The sequence below is a fragment of the Amblyomma maculatum genome, chromosome 9 (genome assembly GCF_055883805.1).
Source record: "Amblyomma maculatum isolate TAMU_Amacu chromosome 9, ASM5588380v1, whole genome shotgun sequence".
In the NCBI taxonomy this organism is placed as follows: domain Eukaryota; kingdom Metazoa; phylum Arthropoda; class Arachnida; order Ixodida; family Ixodidae; genus Amblyomma; species Amblyomma maculatum.
Genome location: NC_139352.1, coordinates 34447866 through 34465486, shown reverse-complemented (window position 1 = coordinate 34465486; position 17621 = coordinate 34447866). Strand labels below are relative to the sequence as shown.

Genomic DNA, 17621 nt, shown 5'->3' with positions numbered 1-17621 from the left:
AAAAAGTTAAAAATTACACCATTGATCGCCTCAATGCAGTCGCGCAGTTGAACGTATCATGCACGCGTATTTAAAGATGTTTCCACCAAGTGGTTTAAAGATCGTGAATGCGCTTCCGTGAGTCTTCTGATAATGATGATGATGATGATGATGACAACTTTATTTTCCACCAGATTCTTCTGTTTCGCCGACTGACGTCAGCCAATTCCGTCTGGTGGCGTTCTAGTAGCTCGTGCCAGCTCTGTCTTCCAACGTGAGCACACGCTTATACAGAAGCGCTATCAGCGTTCCACTGGCTTTGCGTCGGTCGTGCTTTATCTGGACCGCTCGATCAACAGACGGCGGCTACTACTAAGTGCAAAGGCAACTGATAAACTTGGAGTCTTACGGTTTTATCATTTCTAAGCACTGAAGCGGCAGGTTCTAAATCAAGCATTCTCTCTCACGTGGCTCAAATGGCATCGCTGGCGAGAACTGCCGTGCATAGGCCTAATGATCAACTTGAGATCAGCAATGACGTGGACTACCATCGGACGTGCGTTCTGAAGGCCTGGTCTTCGGTCGATAACTGCGATCTGGTGTGCTCACACATGGTGATGCTCCTCTGCTGCCACGTCCTCGGTGCAAGCTGCTACGCCCCGTGTACCGAGAGAAGGAACGCTTGCCTGTTGGACGGGCATGGCTGCCGCTACAAAGGTGTCACTGTGATGGCCCACTTCCACCAGGATCAGACCGCACAGCCCGTAAGTGACCACTGAACCTTCTGAAATATTTCAGTGCGGACACATCGTTTACTGAAGCAAGTACTCCTGGTACTCCCATGAGGGGAGTACCAGGTGTCGTAATGGGGATGCCTATGGTCCACCGCGCTAAAAAGGCTTTCGCCTTTTTCACCTCATCACACTTAGGTGGTCGGAGGTGGTGAAGGGTGGCAGCTCCTGGCCTTGCGGGGCTGGGACGGTGGGTCGGCGCCGCTTGCGGTGGGGGCTAGCCAGCCACAGATTTTTATCTGTTGTAGGCCGTCATTGCACCTGCCATTGCTTCGGTGGTGGACGACGGCTGTTGTTGCAGCGCGCGTCTTTCTATACCTCTTCTTTTCCATTTTTCTCTATTTTCTCTTCTGTCCACACGAGGCAGCGGAGGTGGCTCCGCTACAGGTCCAATAGCAGGCCCGTGCATTTTCGTTTCCGTCTTCCTACAGCCACAACAGGTGGTCCAAAGTGCTGCCTAGAATTTTGAAGAGGCAGATTCACTACTAGAGTTTTCGGGCTTGGCTCTCTTCCGCGTGTCTGCCGATCACACCTAAGGCTCAGCCAAGGTCAAATTGTTAGCGTATAAGTTAGAAAAACCACTGGAGGGTCAATATTCAGGCTAATGGTCAAGGCATTGCATAGGTCAAGGGTGAAAATCAAGGTCAACAGTCACGGCCATTCCACGGTTTCCACGGTCAAGTCCGGGTCACTTCAAGGCCAACCAAAATTTGTTCACGTGATGGAACCTGGGCCCGCTGAGCAGCCGAAATTCGGCGTTTAAGTAATAGGGCGTGACGTCGCGCCATCCTACGAGTAGACGGAAGGAGCACCGGCGCGCCTAACAAGTCATGAGGTGTTCACGCGCTAGACCGCGACGTCATAGCCTCCTAAACCGAGTACATAACAGCGCTACTTCTAACTACTGTTGTCCACATGAGTTCACGTGCTAGGCTGTCCTGAGCGGCGGCGCGCCTAAGCACGAATATTATAATAATAATTGGTTCACAGGAACGAACAGACGCGGATATGCCACACTTGCTACGGTGGACACCTGAACCGTGCCGTAAGGGAAATAAGAAGATGGGAGTGAACGTGAATAGAGGGAGAGAGGAGCTGTAGGGCAGGCAGCGCCAGCTCAAAATTGTAAATGGCACTGGTGGAGGTCTGTGGAGTAATTTCGACTGCCTGGGGATCTCTAACGCGCTCTGACATCGTACATCCCTTGGAGGCCTCCGTTTCGCCTCCTTAGAGACGCAGTCGTCGGAGGTCGGGACCGAACACGGGTACTCCAGGGCCCGCATTCCGAGTTTGCGTCGTTATCGAAGTGTAGCTATCTCACGTGACCTCGAATGATCTTTGTCAAAACGCCGGAACCGGGTGTGGCCACTACGAAACCGGAAGAGATGGCAACATTGTTCCGACGTTTCCACCAATCAGACGACTCGAGGTCACTTAAGATAGCCACCTACATACACTTCAGGGCCATTTTTTCACCCTACACCAGCTACACTAGCATAGCAAAAAACCTTTGGAGGTGTAGGAGATTTTCTACACTAGGGTAGGTGGTGTAGGTTAAAAAATGGGTCTTTTTATAACGACACAAACCAGGATACGGGCCCAGCACAATTGTCGGGAATCTTAACCACTACACCACCGCGGCGGGATGTACGAAGTCCACATGAGATGTTCACGTGCTAGGCCTTGACAGCGTGCATTGAGGTGAGCATAAATACCAGCCGCAGAAATGCCTAGCAGTCAGAGCCCGGAGTCCGTTGCTGAACAAGCATGTCTCCGCATGAGATGCAGGTGGCACTTAGCCTCGTCTGACGATCCGGACAGCTTTGCGATTCGCACGGATAGTGTGCGGAAAGTTCGCGAACGTGAGAGGGCGAAGGCAGCCGATACCCCGGAGGAGCGGGAAGAGCGTGTCGCCAAGCAGCGCCTTGACGACGCAGCTGTGGCGGGAACGCCGTGCGGCTGAATGGGTCGGCGCTGATCTACTAGCGCTTGCCTGGAAAATACCAAAGAAACGCTGAACGAACACAATAACAAAATACCTTACCAGGCTAAGCTATCCTGAAGCCACAGCTTCACACTCGGTTTAACTCGTGTTAGGCAGCTTACAGCCCATGGCTGGCGATAGCGGCCCACTCGGTGGCCAAGGCTGGGATGCCCAGGGAGATGCTAACAATGAGGGCGTCCCATAACTGAAGAGAAGGATTTTGTACTAGATACTCAAGTGGAGGCTCTTCATGACATTGTCATAGTATATGATCACACGTGACTGTTTCGCCACAGCTCAAGCTAACACCCATAATTTTTTGAAGCGAAAGCTTCACTGCGCCAGCTTTTCGAGCCGTCAGCATCCCGGAGGTTTTCACCTTCATGTGACCTTGACAGATACTGCGCATTTCCTTTCTTATAAACCATTTTACAAATGTGAGGCGAAAGTTTCACTACGCTAGGTATAGCAGGTCTTTGACACCAATTTTGCCCTTAAGTGTGAGTGTCCACGATTTTGTTATGTTCACCCTAATGTGTTCTGCGCCTTCCTTTCCCCATAACCTAACTTAAACACTGCATTTCTATGGAGGCGAAACGAAGTGGCGTTCGCGTGCTGTACGATGTCAGTGCACGTTAAAGATCCCCAGGTAGTCGAAATTAGTCCGGAGCCCTCCACTACGGCGCCGCTTTGCTCTTTGCACTTTCACTCCCACTGCCCCACTTCCTTTACGGCGTGGTTGAAGTGTCCACAGAAGCAAGTGTGACAGATACTGTCTCTTTTCCTTCCTGTGAACCAATTTAAAAAAGGAAAGGCGGATTATTTGTCAAGGTCACTTGAAGGTGAAAATCTCCGTGAACACTGACGGCTCGAAAACCTGGCGCAGGAAAGCTATCGCTTCAAACGTCTATCACTGCATAAACGCGAATTTGTATCCGTGGGTTTAGCATTCGAGCGCCGTAAAGCTGTGAGTCATTGCGCCGGGAATTGATGGGAAAAATGAGGTGTAGACCAACCTTCCAGAACGACATCAATGGAATGTGTTGCCTTTCAGTATTTCTCTGAACAAGTTCATTCGTGGAAGGTGTTTTCATAGTTTAGGATACACATACTCACTACAGACTGCAAGGTTAGATATTACACTCCTATCAAGCTAAGCCTCCCCCCCCCCCCCGTACGCACACAGAACGCATTCTCATCTGGAAATTCCAGCGGCACACAGGTGTCAATTTTTTCAAGTCCCCCTCGAACCGAATGCGGTCATAAACATCGTGCACTGCATGAAGGATATTGTCCACTAAATGTTTCTTGCACCTGGCTGTCGCGCTACTGCGTCGCACTTAGGTGATCTCGACAGTGGCCGCGCCTGTTGTCACTTCACCTCTCCTCAGGAACGCGCACTCCGCTGCTCGTAATGTTCACTCGGCTTCTCCAGGACCCTCACTTCACTCCCGTCAGTATCTTCATAGTTCAAGGCGCGAGATAGCGGCATCTCTCTCCATCGATTCTGCATTTTCAGAATGCCTGCGTAACATTGCGGCGCAGGTGGCTCTCGTCCGGCCACTGTGGCAGATTTATTTTAGCCGCTTCCTCGCGATGGCGGTTGCGGTGAGTGGCATTTTGATCCACTCCAGCCTGTTCTGCCACGGCGTAAAATTTCGGTCTTCTCAGCACGTGAACTGATCCTAGTGTGTCGTCATCCACAGTGATGCGGAATGAAGCTCAAAGCTCACGTAGCAGTGTAAACAAGTACCCCACTTCACAGTGTACCTCCAAAACTAGAAGCCAATACGGAAGCGAACCAAAAGGCAGTTTTACGGCCGCGTTTAAATGGAGGCTAAACGCGAGATTCCGCTTGCTGTGCGATATAAGTATAAGTAGATACCACCACGTGGCCGGCATTATTCTGCAAGCTCTCTAAGGCATTCTTTCCTCACTCGCACCTTCCTCGCTCTCTTCCCTTAGGTTGTGGCTCAGGCATCCACTAAGAAGTACGACAAATACTACTGCATCTTTCCTTTTCTATAAACAAGTTCACATTTTTTGCCAACCCGAATGGCGCAAACGATCACTTCCCGGTGGATACCTGACCCTGTGATTTCTTATTCCTCCCGACGCGCCCTTCAACACTAATACAAGGAGGGGTGGTAGTTCCTGGCCCTGCGGGGTTGGGACGGTAGGTCAACGCCGCTTGCGGCGAGGGCTAGCCAGCCACAAAATTTTTATCTGTTGTAGGCCGTCATTGCACCCGCCGCCGCTTAGGTGGTGGACGACGGCCGTTGTTGCGGCGCGTGTCTTTCTCTCCCTCTTTTTCTTTCTTTTCTATTTTCTCTTCTGTCCGCACGAGGCAGCGGAGGTGGCTCAGTTACAGAGCCAGCAGCAGGCCCGTGCATTTTCTTTTCCTTCTTCCTACAGCCACAACAACAACAACAATAACACTAATACCTAAGACTGTCGCCCTAAAGCTGCGTACGGGTGCTGCCAGAAACGACAGTCGTCGCGACCACATTCTTCATCGGTGCAAAACTGTGGTGCACTCTAACGCTGCTTTATTGTTCTTCTCTAAGCGACAAATAGTAATATCCGCATTCAGTTTTCTGGCATCTGCAATATTTCATCAAAACAAGCATAGCTGTATTGGCCTTATTGCTAGATTGAATTGTTATAATTTCAATATCACTGATGCATCTTTGCTAACGATTCGGTTTAATTTGCCAATTTATTGCAAAGACGATTGCGGTTTGAGGAACCCGGCATCGATAACGGGCGTGGAAACATGCAATCTGATGGCTACATTGCTTTGCAGATGCCCCAGGTTACATATCTGAAGCATCCAATCTTCCTTGCGCCGACTGCTCAGCGTGCACCCGTGCTGCTGGTAGCGTCCCTCGTCCGCGTGCCGTAGATAGCCGTCGTGGCACAGGCTGAAACACTGGCGTTGCATCGTTGTAGCAGGGAATGTCGAAGATTCTATACCTACAAAGTGGGACGGGCCATGGATTTCATTTTTCTTCGCCGGCTTCGTCCTGAATTCGTGCGACTCGCATGATTGCATGATATACTTCGGCACGGCGTAGAACAAGGAAGCGGTGCAGACGTCGCACGGCTGAGTCATGACAGCTACCGGGCAAGAATGGAGGGTCACAAGGATACCTCTCCGAAAATATCCAAAGTGCATTCATATTGCTGAACACGCGAACGCATTTTGCATTTCCCGTCCATGGAATCGTGGCCGCCGTAGTCGTTTTCGATCCCGGATATTCTCTTCAGTGCGAGCATCTTAACCATCGAACCACCACGGCGGGTGACGGGACCGGAGTATGGACTCCATTCACAACAGGATGTCAGCAATTGTTTTATGACACAGTCAGTGGTTATCTGGCCTAGAAACATAAGCTCAGTGTCACAAGTTGTGCCAGAAGCACGAAAGATAAAGGCTGCTTTGCCGATGAGGATGTCATTTTTGTGTCACTGTCAGCATTGATTGTGTGACGCAGTCAGTGGTTATCTGGCCGATGAGGATGAGGCACCCAATATACATCCCTTTTGCGCTGCCGTCGGCGACAGGAGGGTTTGAGCACAATCATGTAATGGATGCCATCATCTCAAGTAGGCCTTATCTTTAAAGGTGCTGCGTATAACTCGTGAAGCGGTGTACACGGGGTGGATAGTCTCGGCAGCATCAAGGCCCCGCTGGGGTGGCGCAGTGGTTACGGCGTTCGACTACTGATCCAAGGACGCGGGATCGAATCCCGACCTCGGCGGAAGCTTTTCCATGGAGGCGAGAAGCAAGGCGCCCGTGTGCTGTACGATGTCAGTGCACGTTAAAGAACCCCAGGTGGTCAAAATTTCCGGAGTCCTCCACTACGGCGTCTCTCATAGCCTAAGTCGCTTTGGGACGCTAAACTCTACAAACCAACCAAGCAATTCGATCATCAAGATGTGCCTGACGTGTCACTGGTGAGACTTGTGCAACTGTCCGCTTGCCTGTGGGTGACACAACCAAATCATTGCATTACCGATATGTAAGGGACGTAACTATACCACATGCTTCTATAACGTTATACTGCCACAGAGGTCGGTCGGATATGTCAAGACGAATTGTTCATTTGTGGTAAAAGCGTAGGATAGGAATCAGCCATCATGTACTCATAGCAAATAAATTAGCCGGACTTTCTGGCTAGAAGTGGTGGCCCTGAACTCAGAGCTTTTACTTGCAATTTTCTTGTGGATCCATTACCCTATATTTCCTGACTCGGGGACAGAATAAGCGTTATACTGACAAGAATGCTCGAAGGCACATTTGCACCGCTTTAGGCTAGGCGTAGGTCAGGTTTACGCAGAGAGATGGAGAATCAGAGGAAAACTTACACGGCAGATGACAGTGCATACTATTGTGCGTGGCGAGATTGAAAGCGAGCTGTTTGCGGTTTCTCAGCGTAACAATGCTCATTCAATATTTTGCGCTATGAGGCACTTAGCCTCGTCTGACGATCGGGACAGCTTTGCGATTCGCAAGGATAGTGTGCGGAGAGTTCGCGAACGAGAGAGGGCGAAGGCAGCCGAGACTCCGGAGGGGCAGGAAGAGCGTCTCGCCAAGCAGCGCCTTGCCGACGCAGCTGTGGCGGGAACGCAGTGCGGCTGAATGGGTCGGCGCTGATCTACTAGCGTTTGCCTGGAAAATACCAAACAAACGCTGAACGAACACAATAACAAAATACCTTACCAGGCTGAACTATCGTGAAGCCACAGCTTCACACTCGGTTTAACTCGTGCTAGGCGGTTTACAGCCCATGGCTGGCGAACTTAGCGGCCATTTGACACATTTGACAGAAAACTTACATTTGTACCCCTCATAAACTGCCTGAAGAAGAAAGCTACCTTAGCCTTTAACGTCCTAAAGGTGCTGTCGCGAAAACGGTGGGGGTCCAATCGATTATGCCTTTTACAAATCTGTCACTCGGTGGTGCGCTCAAAGTTGGACTATGGATGCATAGTATATGACTCAGCCAGACCATTTTACTTAAAACGACTTGATTCCATACACAGTCTAGGTTTACGGCTGTCATCTGGTGCGTACCGAACATCTCCAATAGCCAGCCTTTACGTAGAAATAAATGAACCTGCCCTAGAATATAGAGCAACCACACTAACATGCACATACATCCTTAAAACCCGTTCTCAGCCAAAACATCTCTGTTATTCAATAGTCACGAAATCTGCATCTAGAACAATATTTGACAACAAACCCCGTTTAATTAAGCCGCTTCTCATGCGCTTTGAACAGATATGCCAGGACTTAGACATTAGTGCAATGCCTAGTATGCCCCAAGCAATAACCCACCCCCACCATGGTACACCCTCCCAACAATTTCCGACTTCAAACTAACACAGTTTCAGAAAACATGCACACTACGTAAGCATATGTTACAAGATTTCCTTGCATTAAAAGAAAAATATAAAGATTAAATTGCATTTCATAAAGATGGCTCCAAATCTTGACTATGTTGGTAGTGCAGTAGTGCAAAATAAAACAGAAAAAATAATACGACTGCCTCAATGTGCACCAATCTTTAAAGCCGAGTGCTATGCTATTTATGTTGGCGTGCAGAAAACATTAGATGCGAACATCAAAAACAGCATCATTTACACAGATTCATTAAGCGTCATCACTGCAATAAACTTCAAAAATGCTGCTGAACCACTGATAGGAAACATTATACACAACATAGTAAATACCACAACACGAAAACACACTATAAAATTCTGCTGGGTACCCAGTCATGTTGGGATTAGGGGTAATTAATGAGCAGATGTATGCGCTGCACGGGTAAAAAATGTGCAAATAAAACAGATTAACGTACCACACAGAGATTGTGTGAAGTTAGTACGCTGCGGACTGAGAGTTAAGTGGCAGGCCGCTTGGGAAAATGAACTGAATAACAAGCTTCATAACGTAAAGTCCATATTGGAAGAATGGAAATCATGCCAACGTCAGAAACGATTCATCGAGGTAATTTTATTTCGTTTACACATAGGTGACACGCACATCCCCCACAATTTCCTGCTAACTGTGTGAAATGTGTGGTGATGAGCGCACAATTAATCATATTTCAATTTCATGCTCACAACTCGAAGAACACCGGGAAAAATATTTTACTCTATTTTACAACGAACACATTCAATTTCACCCTGCATTGCTTCTAGGCGAATAAGCACTCGTCTATTATTTTATTGTTTACGCATTTCTAAAGAAAGCCAATGTTTTAAATCAAATTTAAGTATCATAACCCTAGACATATCTGATAGATAATCTAACCTTGTGTCTGGTGCATGATAGCCGCCGTTGCTTATGCGCCACGAAACCCCATATAACTAACTAACTAATCTATACTACTCTAGTACCGGTGATATATTTTTGTTAATCATTGAAAGGGAAAAACGGTGGTGAGGACTGGATAATATGGATAATTTAGGGATAGGTGTGATGCGGCAGCATATAGTTTTGCTGGTTTAAAGGTTGCGTTCTAAAGAAAATAAACCGTGGGCGTTGTGAACGAAATATCGTGGGATTGCCTCAGTCACGTTGTAGTTGGATAATACTATGGCCGTTCACTCATTGGTCGCTAGGTCACATGACGTCACGAAATTACGCATGACCGAGACGGCACACTGGCGCTTTGCTTTTCGCCTCCATTGAAAGGCGATTGCCGTGGCTGGGCTTCCATTCGGCATCCTTGGCCGCAGCAGTCCGGGGTGCTAACCACTGTACCACCGCGGCGGATGACAGCTCGGAGGAGGAGGAGGTGGGGACTTATCCAAAGAAAACCTCTGAATTTCGATTAATTATTGATATAGCATCAAATTGAGTCGAATAACCTTGTGGCAACAGCGCCCTCATAGTCAGAGCTGTTTTGTTCCTCGCGCGCATGTTATATATTAAAGAGAACGAATGGCACTTTCATGAGCCGCTCACGGTTAGCGCACCGGCACAGTGCGTATGTGCCATACTGTTAAAAGGCAAGAACCGAACCATGGGCACTGCGATACACCTGCGCGTCAGCTCGTCATTTTAGACGGAATGTCTGACTTCTCCAATTTCTCGCTGCAGGACGGAAGGAAGTGCTGCAACTGCATGGTTCGGGCGGTGAATGGCGGCAAGTGCAAGGTCTACCGTGATATCCTTTGCGCCGCGAGCCCCATCTTTCAGGCGGCGTTCTGCACCGAATATGGTCAGCGCGTAGAGCTGCTACTCGTGGACGTCCCGGTGAACGCACAGGACGTCCTCCTTGGATTGTACTACCTGGAAGAGGTACGGAACTGAATAATGCCACTGCCGCTCAAACAAGATGGCAATATTTAGTCGGTATTGATATCACGAAATAAAATAAGGGATGATGTGGGCGAGTACATTTTAGCACAATCATTTTCTAAAGCGATAGCTTCACCACGCGATGTAAATGCAAATTTTTCTGTGTACAGGAATTTGACCTTGAAGTTACCTTGACAGACACTGCGCCTTTTCTATCTTATAGCCATTTTAGCTTTTATCTCACCCTCGTTCTCTCACTACGCGGTTCAGGTGTCCGCGAGGTCTGACAGATACTGCGCCTTTCCTTTCTTAAGAAGCAATTAAAAATTAAAAACAAAAAATTAATGCATGACCTTGACCTGGTTAGTCGTAGCTGTCCACCTTTAACCTTCTAATCACTCTCCTTCCAACACCTGCCAATAATTCATTGCCCAGAGGGTGAAGCGTGTGTGTGTGTCTAACAGAGTGGCTTGATTCTTGCGGTGTTATCTGGCTCCCCAAGCCAATGCGCACCATGCCGTAACTAGTGTCCAGCTGTGTGCTAAACAAAGCCACCAGCAAGAACTTGTGCTTATAGTCGGGGCTTCAACTAAGACTCGAATCGAGGCAGCAGTTTCTTCTAAAGCTCTCGGCCAGAGATTACACATGGACTTGCCAAAAGCGCCAACCCAAGTTGGATCACCACTGCCTCTTTTGAAAACCTTTCAGTAATATAATGAGGTTTACCTCGTGTAATGATGCAAATTAAACAATCGCGTACAGACTAGGTTTATTCGTAGCTAAACCACCAGAAATTAATTTTAAGGCGAAGCCTTGCTAGGGTCATGGTGCGTTGGCAGACTTTGACTGCCTAACGGGTCATGAGGAAAGGTCGGCGCATGAAGGCAGACTACAGACAGAGCAAAGAAGGAAAAAGGAGTAATAGTTTAATAGAGATTGGTAGAAGGTATAATGGCTAAAAAGACTTGTAATGACTCATATGTGTAATGACGACTTGTGACGACTACAACGCTTAGTAATGAGTAGTAATTCCTTCAATGATCTACGAAATGACTTGCAATAGCTACAAATGACTTGTAATCACCACTATGTGTATAGAGAATTGATTAGGAGTTATTAAATGTTAGTAATGCGTAGTAATGACAAAATGACCTGATAATGACTTGCAATGCCTATCAACGACATGCAACGACTAATTTGTTAGAGAAGACTAAACATATTTAATACGTACTAATGACGAAAACGAGTAGTAATGGCCTGTACTGACCAATATGTCTAAAAATGACTTGTAATGACTACAGATGACTTGTAGTGACCAAACTGTCAAAAACCTATTTTAGCATTTTATTTAATATAATAATAATAATAATAATAATAATAATAATAATAATAATAATAATAATAATAATAATAATAATAATAATAATAATAATAATAATAATAATAATAATAATAATAATAATAATAATAATAATAATAATAATAATATTATTAATATTATTAGATATCCTAAGAGGACCTGTAATGTTTTTCAGTATGGAAATATATTTTGGCGATATTGTAATGGCAGCAGTTGCTCCATCACTGTAACATATGTGTGATACATACTTTTACGGAACACTCGCATAAGAGCACTCATAAATGTGTTCCAAAAACTAACGGCCAAAAATAATAATAAAAATAATTATACTTTAGCAGTCCTTGTGGGCGGCCTAGTTGTGACATAAGCAGAAAAAGGCAGTACTGCCCTCACAGAGATGATTTGCAGACCCTGAATTGGTACCAAAGGTGACCACCATTAGATGTGATGTGAGAAAGAGAAGAGTGAGATGTGATGGGAGGAGATGAATCATGACGAAGGTCAACGAGAATGTAAACCTAAGAGAACAGTTGTTCCGTCTTCGCAATAGTCAACACATACGAGGTTTGAGGTGTGAAAGACAGCGATGGTGACAGGCAACCGTCACCACATAGAGAAGGCGGAAGAGCCACGATTTTTCATGGCATGCTGCGTGGTGTCAGGCTGCAATTCGGCGTTTGAGACGTGGACTGTAAATCAGCTTGCAAAAGCAGCATAGTAAGACAAGACGGCAAACAGGCACATCTTAGAGGCATGTGCACTTGGAGTTGGGAAAATCTTTGTGCTCTGAATCCCAGAAAATGCACCATGTGCGATAAATGCAGATGCAACTGGTTTACACAACGATGTCAGCTCGAGCCATGTGACCTGTGCGTGGAGTGATGCGAGCCTCCTTCCTTGTAATAAATTAATTTTTATGGTTAGATGTTCTTGCGAAGCACATGTGTGCTAAAATTCGTATTTAGGTGTGAAATCATGGTGTGCTTCAATGATAAATGCAGCTATCTATGAATTAGGTTTATTGAGGTGTACGGCTCAGCTACTTTGTGCTTTGAAAACATGGAGCAACGTGTGAATGATTATGATGGTGGTGACGGGTGATATAAAGACGCTATTTCTTCTGCCACCACAGCGGTCAGCAAATTTCACGAAACGCAACATTAATCCACTGTGCGACGCAGTTATTGTAACCTTCTTGCATGCTAATTATAGGTTATCTAGAGCATCGTCTCAATATTTCAGTCGCATTGCAGCAGCGACCACTTAGCCGAGGTGCTGGCAGCGACCGACGTGCTCCTGTTGGATGTGGGGCGGGACCTGAGCCTGGACTACGTTCTGCGGAGCACAGACGCTGGAGGCTGTGTGGTGCTCGCCACCACTGTACAGCGTTGCTACTGCCTGCAGTTCAAGGTCGCAGTGTTTTGATTCGTGCGGGATAACTTAAACGCGGTGAGTGCTGTCGTCAAGGTGGGGATGCCTTCTTGCGTACTAGTGAACTATTCGGCTGTCGAAACCTCGTGTAAACCCAGAATTTAAAACAAAGAGAAGTCTGAAGAGATAAGTGGGGACAGGGATAATGAGAATGGTAGGAAAAATTTGTATGGATTTATTAAGTGATACCGAGAAGGACGTACGAAGTGTTTTGGGCACAGATGCACATCTCTAGAGTTTGTTAGAGTGCAACATCCGGATGATCGGCTACGTTCAAAGCTACGATGTTCCGTAGTCCGGCTTCTCTGGAGGAATTCCTGGATTCGATTCCATTGTGCTTCGACGTTTTTCCTTCGTCTTTCGTTTTCCCTGGATCATGGTCGGGCACAACAGGAGAACTGTTGCTGCTACATAGGCTGATGCTCAGGACAGCATAGCATCTGGAGTCGAACAGCTAAATGACTTTTTTCGCACTAAACATGGTCGGCGATATAATGTAGCTATATATAATATGGCAGCGGTAAGCGAACATGACTTTTAGTGTTAGGGCAAAAGGGCTCAATTTGTGGGAAAATTATGCAGACATAGAAGCCGAAGGATGGTGTCCGGGTCTGGAAACTGTATGTGTGATCAGGTTGTTATTGAGGAGGAAACGCGATAAAATTAATGAGAGAGAAATGAGGCATGTGGGGACGAAACCATTCACCTCGGGATTTTGCGTAAAGTTCACATCAATTGACTTCGAGGAGCAGCTCTTAGTCCTGTATACCTTTTCGGGTATGGAGAAGAGGTGATTCTTGTCGCTGACGATCGGTATAAGACTATCGGGCTTGGATACCGATCTTTCAAAGCTCTGTCTGGTAGTGCGGGTGGCATGATGAAAAGCGAGGCGCGATGTCGCACTTCGTATGCGACGTGCTTTAGCCAGTCGTAATTGACCGCTAGCCACGATCCTATGCGAACTGGAGCGAACTGTAATATAGGGTTTGATATTTATCAAATCGCTAAGGAATTTATTTCAGTATGCACGTGTGTGATGCCTACACAGGCGTTGTCATAAAAACGCAATTACTAATTACTACCAAACAAGAGATGTGGTTATAAAGGATGCTATACACCATTCACACAAACTTAGAAGTTGAATAAAAATTTGTTCTGGTGTTTCATGACTACGGAACCTTATATGCAGTCGCTCAGTCGCTCTTTCTTCAAATATTACTTTCTCACACGCGCAATTAGTGTCACATCCAGCGAGTGATATTCGCCTGTAGTGTCATTCCCGCAGTGTCCCACGAGGAAATCGAGTGAATCTATGCAGCAAACACACGCCTCACTGCACTTGATTTGACCAGCCCACTGTCCATAGTGTTAACACTACCGCATACACATTACATATACTTTCGATGATACATACATTCTGTTTAAATTTTTATCCTATGTTCTTCGGTGTGCCTTTCATTGGGCACAAGTTTAGACCTTCCAGCGCCCCCGATGCAACGGGATCCTAGGCCCCACATGCAACAGATTGCTACATCGCCCTTGTGTTTAACATGAATTTTGCGATTTGATCTGAATGTGACTTAGTGCACATTCTACAGGTGCTGTAAGTGAGTTCTTGGGAATGTTCTTAATTTGACGCTAATTATATACAGACAAAGTCCTGTGCCACCACAAGGATACAATCATGACTTGTAAACCTTTCAAGCGGTGAGTGTGCGGCAGCCTATGCACAAGGAAGCTCTATGAAGAAGCTCGGCAAGGCTGTTTCTTTAGAGGCAATATTGCTGTCTACCTAATAAAAAGTTTTGAGAAATGTAACTTCTTAAATAAAAGGTATTTGTAAGACTATGAGGCTATCGGGATTCCTTGATTGTTGCGTCACAAGCTTATAATCGAATGAAATGTTTGCTTGACTGTCAAGTGTCACTAGCTCAAATAACAAAGCCTCTCATGGGGGATTTGTCCAAAGTCTCGTACGTGTGTATTTCCAGAGCGGTGATATTCTAGTTTTCTAGTTCACAGTGTTCCGGCGGCGTGCTATTTCGTGTATGATTACTTGAATTGAATTCTGGGAGTGTGTTAAGTGGTAAATTATATTAAACCACTGTGAAAACACCGCCCACCAGCATTCCAGCTGCTCTGCCTTGAAATATTTTCAATGCGAAACCTTTAACAGTCTATGTTGGTGAAGCCAAAGCATCGTCGATGCAAAAAAAGTGGACAGAGAAGTGAAACCGCTACTGTGTGTGAACCTTAGTGCGATGTAGTAGGGGTGTAGAGAGAGACATTGTAACATACTCCGCGTCTCCTTTCCTTTAAACCAATTACTAATGTTAAGTAGGCTGTATAAACAAGAACTATAATTAGCTATGTTGATAAATAATATAATAATAAGAAATAAACTAATTATGTTGATTAGTAATGACAGTGGTAAATAATGAAAATAAAGTTACAATAAAACAAGAATAATAAACAACATAACAGTAATAAAAATATACAATAAAAGTAAGAAATATTGAAATAAAAATAAACGTTCAAAAGCAGAACTAACAATTACAATTGACTTAGCGGCAGCCCTAATCACGATAATGCTTTCGAATTCTCCAAATACAGCTTTGCAGTGAACTCAGTTTTTGCTTCGAATCAGAAGATGGTAAGAGGTACACAGACATATTTTCAGCGCGTAGTGTTTTGCGCAATTGCCGATACATATGCTATGAAAATATATATTCTTTGTAAACATTCCGTACGTGTCTATTCTGAGACAATAAGAACACCTGTTAGATATATAATGGAGATGTAGAATGGACAAAATGTAGTCAATGAGAAATATCCTGAAACATTATCGAAGGTACATTATGCGGACGTACAAGGATGTGAAGTGGTTGTCTGTGTCTCTGTCGGCACTAAAGTCGTCTCGTCAACATGTTTTCCCATGTTTCTCTTATGGTGCGCTTCGGACTCACTCATAACGTGTCAAGGATCGCAGTGATCCTTCTACTGAAGTATATTCAGATGCTCAATTGAGAAGCGAAAATTACCATGGAGTAATTTTACGCGCAATACAGTGCTATGTTTCTGTTATTTAAGCCAAGACAAAAAATAAATGTCCTTTCAGCGCCCTTTGTCACTGCTACTCTTTATAAACGACAATTACTACTTTCGTGTAAGAGCGCGCACCTAAAGTGCTATTCTTTCAAGGGAAATGCGATTAATCAGTGTGAATACAGGTTCACTTGTGTCGGAGGGGTGTAAGCTATACCACGGAGGCCATTGGTTAGTAGGTCTATGTACATTCGATCAATTCTAAGTGTGGAATACATAAAAAATAATTATTCAGCAGCATCAAATTGTGCGCAGTCATGCGGCTACAAATAAAAGGTATGCAACTTCAACAAAACTTTACTGTTTAGTACAGTTTCTGTAAACGTTCTATAGTTTTCCTTTCTAGCCGTATATGAACGCTACTAAGTTTCTCTCTGACTGCAAATGTGCTCAATATTGAAGGTCCTGCCTAAACATTATGCAAGCATCCTAATTAGGGACATCATCGTTATTGCGACATTTCGCACAATCTTCGTTGCAGGTACGGCCAAAATGCGGTGTGTTTCTGGGCACTCCCTCATCGTTTCGCATAAAGCTATTTGCATCGGGCTAGCACAACGTACCCGCTGAACTGGACCTGCTGCACGAAATCGACCGGTGGTATTCCATAGCATTTGCCACCAGCCCGGACAAGTGAAGAAGTCGAAAGGCAACTCCCTGTGCCTTCGGCCATAATTAGCTTGGGACTGTTCAGTCAGTCGTCAGTAACATCTATTCGCCTCATTAACAAACGGCGAAAAACACATGTACGTTGCTATTGCATAATTAAATATTTTATTGGTGTATAGGCTCAGCTCTGGAAATTATTTTGCTTAAGGCGGAAGCCTTTCTAGATTCACGGAGCGAAAATATGTGCGTGGGAGCTGTGCGTCGCATCAGTGCGCAGATGTCACTCACAAATAGCGGACGTGTGAAAAAGTAGATTAAGAATTAAAACGATTGATGGCTGTAGGTATTGAAACCTAGTTATAGACGGCGATAGAGTTAATGAGTAATGCTATTGACTAATAATGATGAACAATATTGAATAAATTATTATTCGCAATGATCAATTCGTCAGACTAGTACTTGTAACGAGCGCAGCTGACTGAAAATGAGTAAAAACGCTTAGCGATGAGTAGTAATGACTATACAATGAATAGGCGTAGCTCATCATGACTGCTAATGTTGGTCCAATATTTTGGGCGATCTCCCAAGGATGAGTAGATTTGTAATGAGAAAGTAATTACTCATTGACATCTACACAAGCACAGCCATACGGCTACAAAAGAAAGCTAGCATCTTTCTCATAAACTTCGTAGTTAAAGAAAAATCCGTCCTTTATATTCGTATGGCTGCACTTGGGTAGATATCACTGAGTAATTACTCTCTTATTATCATGGCTACTAATGAATGCGAAACGACCTTGCCAAAAAGGTCTTGTAACGACTGCAACTGATTGGATGAGTCTTAATGACTACAATGACTAGGCGTAGCTCATCTTGACTAAAAACGGCTAATGTGCCAAACAACGACTTAACGAAATGCATTTATTGCTTATGGCCAAAATTTTGCGTGCGCGAGATCTCATCGCGAGATTCGGGCAATGTGTCTGACATTCTTTTGTGTAATTGAAATATAGACGCCGGCAAACTTTAATGCATCCAACAAAACCTGGAT

General features: G+C 45.4%; 1 protein-coding gene across 1 annotated transcript; it reads left to right on the top strand.

Annotated features, from left to right (window-relative positions):
- The first annotated feature begins 306 nt into the window (after nucleotides 1–306).
- On the top strand, nucleotides 307–16746 carry LOC146178813 (uncharacterized). The gene is made up of 4 exons (XM_084579800.1): nucleotides 307–743; nucleotides 9866–10066; nucleotides 12669–12875; nucleotides 16444–16746. Exons 1-3 carry the CDS (start codon nucleotides 456–458, stop codon nucleotides 12849–12851), a joined length of 672 nt encoding a protein of 223 aa, XP_084435926.1. The 5' UTR covers nucleotides 307–455; the 3' UTR covers nucleotides 12852–12875; nucleotides 16444–16746.
- Nucleotides 16747–17621: the final 875 nt, after the last annotated feature.